Source organism: Ipomoea nil, unplaced genomic scaffold (assembly GCF_001879475.1).
Source record: "Ipomoea nil cultivar Tokyo-kokei standard unplaced genomic scaffold, Asagao_1.1 scaffold3016, whole genome shotgun sequence".
Classification (NCBI taxonomy): domain Eukaryota; kingdom Viridiplantae; phylum Streptophyta; class Magnoliopsida; order Solanales; family Convolvulaceae; genus Ipomoea; species Ipomoea nil.
In genome coordinates this window covers 583261-592989 of record NW_017619444.1, presented here as the reverse complement: position 1 = coordinate 592989, position 9729 = coordinate 583261, and the positions used below count along the sequence as shown (strand labels likewise).

Below are 9729 nucleotides of genomic sequence, written 5' to 3'. Positions count from 1 at the left end.
AGATACCAAGCCAGTAGATGCTGCTATGTCATATTATGGTGTGATTGAAAACATTTGGGAACTTGATTATAAGGCTTTCATTATTCCTCTATTCAAGTGTAGTTGGGTGGATAACAAACGGGGTGTTCGAATTGATGAATTGGGTTTTACTTTGGTAGATTTTGGTCGATTGGGTTATCAAAGATGAGCCATTTGTACTTGCATCTCAAGCAAAACAAGTCTTTTATGTTTCTGATCCTATTAATAGTAAGTGGTCAGTAGTATTACAAGGAAAACGAAGTATTGTTGGCGTTGGAGATGTTGTGGATGAAGAAGAATATGATCACTATGATGAAATGCCTCCGTTTTCTATTGGTATTCAACCTTTAGGGGAAGATGTCATTGAAACAAGCTATATGCGTTGTGATCACGGGGAAGGCTTGTGGGTTGATCATCACACATAATTTATTTGTTAAAAATTTGTAAGTTTATTTGCTTGGCGTATTGATTATTATTTATTGAAATTTTCATTAATGCATCAAAATATTGACATATATTTTTGCATGTGTAGATAAAACATCATGGTCGATCATTTGCATTCTACTTCAAAATCTACTTCAGACTCTAAATCACACCCGAAGACTAGAGGTCCGACAACCTGCAAGAAATTGAAAAAGAAGAAGGGGGATGAAGTAATAAATATTGAGTTTGATGAGTATCATAGACCGGTCGGCGAGTTCGGGAAGAGCTTCAAGTCCTACATTGGCACTTTGGTTCGGTTGCATGTGGATATCAATATTGGTGATTGGCATCAAGTTGAGAATGGATTGAAGGATACAATATGGGATGATATTAAGGTATACAATACTTTTAGAATTTAGTATCTTAATATTTTACTTTCCTATATTGGTTTGATACCTACTTTATTTATTATTCCTTTTCCTAGGTTTAGTTTCTTAGACTAGCTTGTTTACTAGAAATACAGAATCTACCCTCCCACAAAATTCCCCAGGGAACCCCTCACCTTGTATGTCTCTTACCCCTATTGGCCATTGATTTCGATCTTTTCTTTCATTTCTTTTTTTGTGTGTCTATGTGCAACCAAGAAAGTGTTCAACATTGAAGATGATCAATTGAAAGAAACAATATTAAAGGTTGCTGGGCAGCGGTGGAAGGATTTCAAAGCAAGATTAACCCGTGAGTACATTAACAAGAAGCACCCAAAATATGAATCTCCATGTGAATTTTATACTCACTTGACCGATGCACAATGGAATACTTTTAAAGCAAGCCGCATGATAGATAAGTTCAAGGTATATTTATTTTTTTTTAAAAATAATTCCTAACTCTCCCAGCAAATAATATTTTCCAGAAATTCCAGAACCATTGAGCCATACAACTCAATTACCAAACCTCCATTGGTCCACCAAGCTACATGGACCCTTCCCCAATATTCTAGCCAGAATTCCAGCCTCTTTCCTTACTTATAATCCCAGAACTCAAACCAAATCCCAGAGCCATACCTGCCATCTATATGCATTTTATTCCCAGTATTCTAGAACCAAAATAAGGGGAAAACAACAGCAGCCCTCCACCATTTAAGGCTTCTAATTGCTGCTGCTTTACATGCATGATTCCTTGCCTACTACTTCTCTATTCAACTTGCATCATTACACTCATCCACTTAAGACAAACAAGCAAACATTTAATCCCCTTCCAACCCAAACAAAACTGCTGCATGTTTTTGCAGCTCAGAACAACCTCCATTCATGATAATAGTTTGAATGTCTTATTATTAAAATTACCATATCTCTTAAATTATTGTTTTATAGGAAATAAGTGAAAAAGCAAAGGCAAGGCAACAAAAAAATCTACATCCACATTATTTAGGACCGGCGGGATATGCAGGTAAAACGCCACAGTGGCTTGTAACAGATCCTATTTCATCTCAATCTTCTTGTGCATCTATTAGCTCGACGCTTGCGCCAAATGACCGTGGTCTAGATTGGATTCGAGCAAGATCTAAAAAAGGAGATGATGGAAACTACTACATTCCTAATGACAAAACAATAGGGGTCATTCAAAATATTGTAAGTTATTACTAATAGGAATAGTTTACATAAATAATTTAATAATAACGTTAATGCTAATATATAGTTTAATTATTTTTTGAAATATGTTGAGAAGTGTGAGAAAGTTAGCCAAGGGTCATTTAAACCTTATAGACATCATGATGTATTATCAGAAGCCCTTGGTAAGAAAGACCATTCAGGCTCCGCGAGAGGCGTTGGTTCATATGTATCTATTAGGAAAGTGTTTGGAAAACCAGAGAAGAGTAAGGAAAGATCGAGAGGAGTTCTTCCAGTGGATGATGTCCAAGCTTTGGTTGAAAAAGTAAGGCAAGAAACAATGTTAGCAATGCAACCTACGATTGAGAACCTAAACAGTCAAGTTCAGGACTTAATGAAACGAATGCCCCCACCCTCACATGTTGACCTTAGAGCTTCTGCGGGCACGCCACAAAGTGTGTTTAAGGTTGTTGATCCACCAGTTGTTCATAGTAGTTGCCAGTCGGTGGATCCATACCCATTTGCCCTTATTGAGGTAATATTAAATGTTTATAATATTAAAAATGTATCCATTTGTCATGCTTTATTTATTTTGTTATCTTGTGTTAAATGATAGAGTCCGACTCCATGTCGTCTTGCCTTATGTACTGGTGAGGATAACATAGTAGTAGTTGCAAGAGGGATGGTCTACCCAACTCAATTTGACACGTTAGTGCGCAACCAATTAGTGTTACCAAATCATGTTAAGGTGTCAGTGGATCAAGTGGTTGTTGAGGGGGGAGAAACATTTCTTCTACCAGTACCCACTCAAGACTATACGCAGATTGGAGATGCCTTTGGAAGTTTTGTACAATGGCCTATACATTTAGTTGGTATAGGAGAGGTATGAACTTTTATATATATATATATATATATATATATATATATATATATATATATAATTTATTGGATTCCTATTATTTGTAGCTATTAACATAATTACAAATTCTTCTCTTCATAGGAAGATATAGTGATGAAGGCAAAAGTTGAAAAGAGAATAATGAATGAAAAGAATTATGACTATGGAGAGGAATCGTGTACTAGAGTACGACCCAATTTAGTTGATGATGATACCTTGAAGAGCTTGGGGTTTGAGTGCAATTGGTTGCACAATTTTCTTCGATCGATGCCTAATGATACGGACTACTTTGAATTGGAGTTAGATTCTAATATCTTTCACCATACCAATGTGAGAAGCATATTCATGATGATGAATGATATTAAAGACTTGTTGACAATGCAATGGCTTGATGTATCCATTATACAAGTCTTTATAATGTAAGTTTGTATATTCGTCCATTTGAAAATCTTAATTATTTAGTAATGTATTACTTAATGATATTAGTGTATTATTTAATGATTTTTCAGGTATCTTCACCGATTGTGCAATGAAATTGGGGTTGACTCAGTTGGATTTTTGTGTCCAACACAAATAGCAAAGGCAACTCTTGATTTGAATTGTGATGTTGTTATTGCATATATTGGAAAAACTATGGTCACATTGCAGGACAAGACATTCATTTTAGCACCATACCATCAATCGTAAGTAATCTATTTTTTTGTTGTGTTTATATAAGTGAATTTGAATTATTACTAATTAAATGTGCAATGTATGTATTTATAAATTGTAGAGAGCATTGGTTGCTTCTAGTGATTAATGTTTGTTCGAGGATGGTATATGTTTTGGATCCTTTGGAACGTGACCAGGATATACAACTCAAGCCTGTGGTGAATATGTAAGTAAAAGTATATTTGTATATAAAGTTATTTATATTAGGTGTTATAATTTATGAATTGTGTTTATACATTAATGTTATAGGGCATTCCGATCATATATGAATCAACGGGGTCAAAGAGCAAAAAATCTTGCTCAATGGAAGAATGTTAAGGTAAAATAAAACAATGCTTACTAGCTTTTTTTTTTTTTTTTTTTTTTTTTTTTTTTTTAGTTGTTAGCTTGATTACAAATGAAATAATATTTACTTTATTTTCATTTGTTTTTTTAGTGCCCTCAACAACCGGGAGGTGTTGAGTGTGGATACTATGTTATGAAATATATGCATGATTTATGCACAAAGTATTCCACATATACTTCTTTGGATAAGGTACATATAAAACGATATAACCTAAGTATTTTTTTAATAAATTAATTATAATTTATTACTAAAACAATTAATAATTCTTTTGTAGGTATTTCAAGATCGCACAACGCCATACTCTATTGAAGAAATAGACGAGATTCGTGAAATGTGGGCTAAGTATTTTTGTAAAGAATGTGTATAATGTCATATATTTTGTGCGTGTTTTGACGAAGTATGTACTTAATTAGATATTAATGGTTGGATTATATCTATTGTAGTTTGGAGTATATTATATTATGTTGTAGCTAGTTTGGATATGATGGTAGATTTTGTAACTTTGATTATATTGTGGATTGTGCAATATAATATAATTGGATCGTTAATGGATATTATTGAATGTGTTGCTAAAAAATAATATTGTGGATGAATAATGTACTGTAGCAAGGTGGCCAAATAATATTATATATATATATATATATATATATATATATATATATATATATATATATATATATTAAAGAACAATAGGCGTCTGTTTCACAAAAGTAACAGACACCTAAAATACGTAATATTGCTTAGCATTGTGAGAATAGGCGTCTGTCCTTACCAATAAAAAGTACTTATATTCGTGAAGAACAGACGCCTACTTTAGAAGTCTACGAACAACAAACGCCTAAAGTCATGACAATCAGCGTCTGGTTCATAGGCGTCTGTTGCAGAACAGACGCCTATTGATTCCAACAACAGACGCCTGTGAACTATTTTGTACTAGTGACACTCTTTTGTGGCTCGTTGTGATAAATGCCAAAGAGTGGGCACAGTGGGAAGGAGAAATGAGATGCCTCAACAAAGCATTCTTGAAGTGGAGCTATTTGATGTTTGGGGTTTGGATTTCATGGGTCCATTCCCCAAGTCTTTTGGTAATGAATATATCCTAGTGGCAGTGGACTATGTCTCCAAATGGGTTGAAACCATTGCTTGTCCTACTAATGATTCCAAGGTTGTCATCAAGTTCATCAAGAAGAATATTTTTGCAAGATTTGGGGTACCAAGAGCTTTGATCACTGATAATGGGACACATTTTCGCAACAAAGCGTTGGAGAAAGTTCTTGAGAAGTATGGAGTTCATCATAGAATCTCTACTCCTTACCATCCCCAAGCCAATGGCCAAGTGGAATTGTCAAACCGAGAAATCAAGTCCATTCTTGAGAAGGTGGTCAATCCATCTCGGAAAGATTGGTCCACAAAGCTTGATGATGCATTATGGGCGTATAGGACCGCTTACAAGAATCCTATTGGAACTTCACCTTTCAGACTTGTTTATGGGAAGCCTTGTCACTTACCTGTGGAGTTGGAACACAAAACCCATTGGGCAGTCACGACGCTCAACATGGATTTGCAACTTGTGGGTGATAAGAGGCTACATCAACTAAATGAGCTTGAGGAATTTAGGCTTGAGGCCTATGACAATGCAAAAATCTACAAGGAGAAGACCAAGAGGTGGCATGACAAGCACATTCTAAGGAGAGAATTTGTCCTGGGAGACGATGTCCTTCTATTCAATTCAAAGATGAAATTATTTTCGGGAAAATTGAAATCCAAATGGACAGGGCCATACAAAGTGCTAAAGGTATATCCATCAGGTGCCATGGTGCTTCGTGGAACGCAAGAGGAATTCACAGTCAATGGGCAAAGGTTGAAGAACTACTATTCAACCGAGGAGGTTAAGGCCAATGTGATACATCGCCTTGGTCTCCCGACCTACATGTGACACCTGAAAAAGGAGGTACAGTAGAGCTAGCGACGTTAAACATAGCGCTTCATGGGAGGCACCCCCATGTTATCCCTTAATTTCTTGCATTTTTATCCATGCTTATTATTTCATTTCGGTTTTTGTTTTGATAAATTTGAGTGGTTTTTGGTTTCAGTATTAATCGGCGATGTAAGGGTTGTTTCCGGCTAAGTAAAAATGCTAAAAATTGACCTAGGCAAAAAATTCCCTACTGAAAATTTTCGACGCGTCGAATCTACCCCGTCTTGGAAAATTCCTTGCTGGAATTTTTCGATAAGCTCGACGCGTCGAGACGAGACAGAACAGAACTTTAAAAACGCGAACAACAGGTTTTTTTTTAAAAATCTTCTCAAATTCTCCAAGACCTTCCCTCGCAAAACCCTCGCCCAAGACATTCAAAGTCCAATTGCTTCCAATTCGTCTCTCCACTCATTCCCTAAAACTACAAGGTAACATCAACACTCTTTTCTACTTTTAATTTCTTGATTTTGAGGTGCTTTTTGCTCTATTTTTGGGTAGGTGTCCTACCCACGAATTTTTCCCCTAATCTCGAAATTTTGATGGATAGATTGCTTATTGTTATTGATTGTTGCTATATATATGTTGTTATTGCTATATTTGGAACCATTGCACTCAAATTTTAATTTAATTTCATAGGTTTTATCTGTTTGTTGTTTGAATTCTATTTCGCTTTATTTTGTGAGTTTTAATTCTTTATTTTCGTCTAGGATGATTGTCGAACTTGCTATTGATGATGGGTATCTTTGATTTGTTGTGTGGTGAACTTGTGGGATGATTTTGATAGGTCAATTTTGCATAAACCTAGTGTTAAAGTTCATGCCCGCAAGGTGTTTGATAAATTACCTAAATGAGTTTCTTGCCTAATTTTGAACAATTTGAGAATTTTGATGTGCTTATTATAGTCTAAATATGTTTGTATCCATAAATTGATGGTGTAATACTTGGGATGTTGTTAAACTTGTCAAATTGTTCATAAATATATATTGTAATTTTATGCCCACAAGGTGCTTGCTTAAATGCCCAAGTGAAGTTTGTGTCCGTTATTGAGATGTTTGGGAACCTTAAACACAATTTTGATACTTTGGCTATGAATGCTTGGTCAAGTACTTGAGATTTGTTGTTTTAATTTTGTATTTTGTAGGTTCCTCCTATGGCACCCAGAGCCCGCCAACCTTCTAAAAGGCCAAGGGACGAATCTTCTCAAGCCCGGGGGCAACCACGAGACGTGGCACCGTATGTGCGTTTTGCAACCACTGCGGCGGCACAACGATATCACCAGTTGATGTCTACCCAGACGGTCCTGAAAGAACGGGGCGCACATATAGTAGTCCCAGAAGCGTGGAATTGGGGACCCCGGTTCCTTGCTCAACCGGGGGAAGCATTTAGCAATTTAGTGCGTGAATTTTATGCAAATGTAAAGGATGGCCTCCAAACCAATATCTGCACCGTCCGGGGCGTACCGGTAGACGTCTCGGTGGAAGCTATTAATGAATACTACGACACCAATAATTATGAGGGCGATGATTACTTTCATGGTGATATGGGCTGCAGCCACATGGACCCGGGTTGGCTAGACCGGATTGCAAAATTCTTCCACCCAGCGGCCGAATGGAATATCAGGGGGGGTGTAGCCTCCCACATGGATTACAAGTATTTCAAGCCTGCTGACAAGGGCATCTTGGACTTCATCAAGGCGAAACTTTTCCCCAATTCTCACAAGGGGAATGTCCGAACCCGACATATAAAGATAAGCACAGTTAATATCCATAACCCGACATATATGATTCCCGTCATAAAAACCAAGGTCACATCCCGAGACATTCATAGCAACAACTCAACCACATCTCATCACACAAGCACACTTTGTTGGCGCCACAGGACCAATCGCATGCCCATACATGAGGGTCAGCGCATATAGCTCTGACACGGCCCCGCAGCACCCTGCCCCGTATCGCAACACGGAGGGGTCGATCGCAACCGACCGATGAACCGCAGCTCATCATAGTTTGATCGCAACCAAATAGTGGACCGCAGCCCAAGAGTATGTCATCTGACCGCAGCCAGGAAATATGAACCGCAGCTCATGTAGAAATGTTTGATCGCAACCAAACGGTGGACCGCAGCCCGAGAGTGTAAATCTGACCGCAGCCAGCTTCTGAACCGCAGCTCAGGAATAACCAATCCGATCGCAACCGGATTGGGGTATCATGCACACATAACACATAGCAAGCACATGCAACCCACATTAACACATTGGGAAGGGGGAAAAAACGTATAACAAAACCTATGCGTGATCCTTCACATACTAAGAATAATCCTAAGAGGTACATACTCCTTTTACCTAGGTCAACGGGATACCAATTCAACTAGCATGCAATATATAAGACTCATACAACCTACGAACTGTACCCAGAGTATCAAACTAGACAAATGCACGATAGACGGAGTCGGTTGGGACACCACGGGGGTCGGGGGAACATCAAACGGTGAAGCCAAAATCCCAAAGTGGGGTATTTTCCAGCGGGTAGCCGGTGGGTGAGGGTTCACCCGCCGGCTGCCCGGCGGCGGCGTAATTCCGGGCAGCGGGTGCCGGGCGGGCAGCTGCCCGCCCGCCGGCAGCCCGCTGCCGGCGTTGCCCATGTTGGCCGCGGGTAGGTGGCGGGTCCCCTACCCCCCACTGACTCTTTTTCACCAAAAACGCCCCGGGAACCTTTGTGGAACCCGAAACCATGCTTAGACACTTTCAAACACAATTGACAACAACACGTAGACAGTTAACGGATTCAAAAGCAAGAATATACGGCACATAACCTATCATGCTTTTCTAATCATAATCAACACCCAAACATACGAATTCCCACCCAATATACCAAGAATAATACCATACGAATTCCACGATACAACCTAGGGTTCTAATTATTTTTAGATCAACAAGAACACAATTCATCTTCTAATATCAAGATTCGGTAGGAATATCACATAAACATCATATAATCATCAAGAACATCAAGAACACCATATAATCATCAAGAGCCTCTTAATACCATCAAGATCACCAAGATCACCCATGGAATCATAACACCAATTACCAAGATCAACATAATGAATCGTCAACACACAAGAATATGGGGGAAATCCTAAGAGGGGAATCATAGCTATGAAAATAGGTTTTGTTGAGACATGGGTTACCTTTTAGCCTTAATTAATTCCTTGGCTATGAAGGGTCTTTCTTGATGCTTTCTTCTTTCTTGATTTCTCCTGGGGGAATTCTTGGAACTTCTTGTGTGGTGAGGGATTATTGTGGTGGGGGGGGAGGGGGTTCTAGGTGCCTCTTAAGTCCCCTATTTATATATCTAGGAGTCCTAATTAGGAACTAATATTATAGGCTTGCTAATTCTATTCCTTTTAGGGCTAGGGGTTGGGTTTTAGGGGTGAGGGCTCACGGACCATGGTGGGCCTTTTCCCTAATTAATTATTGTAATTTAATTCTTTCTTTGGATAATTGGTTAAATGATTAATTGGTTTCAGGGGTCGTAACATGGGGTGTTACAAAGATCATCAAGATCACACATAAAATCATCCCATCAATCATCAAGATCATATCATCAATATTATAAACGATTCATCACGACACAAGCGTAGAGAAGGAGCCAAATAAGATAATTATAGCAAGGAAAATAGGTTTTGTTGAGACATGGGTTACCTCTTAGCCTTAATTAATCATCCCTTGGCTATTAAGGTTCTTCCC

General features: G+C 38.2%; 1 protein-coding gene across 1 annotated transcript; it reads left to right on the top strand.

Annotated features, from left to right (window-relative positions):
* Positions 1–3639: 3639 nt before the first annotated feature.
* On the top strand, positions 3640–4370 carry LOC109163252. The gene is made up of 4 exons (XM_019312007.1): positions 3640–3823; positions 3907–3976; positions 4094–4192; positions 4278–4370. The coding sequence occupies exons 1-4, from the start codon at positions 3696–3698 to the stop codon at positions 4368–4370; spliced, it is 390 nt and encodes a 129-aa protein (XP_019167552.1). The 5' UTR covers positions 3640–3695.
* The last annotated feature ends 5359 nt before the right edge of the window (positions 4371–9729 follow it).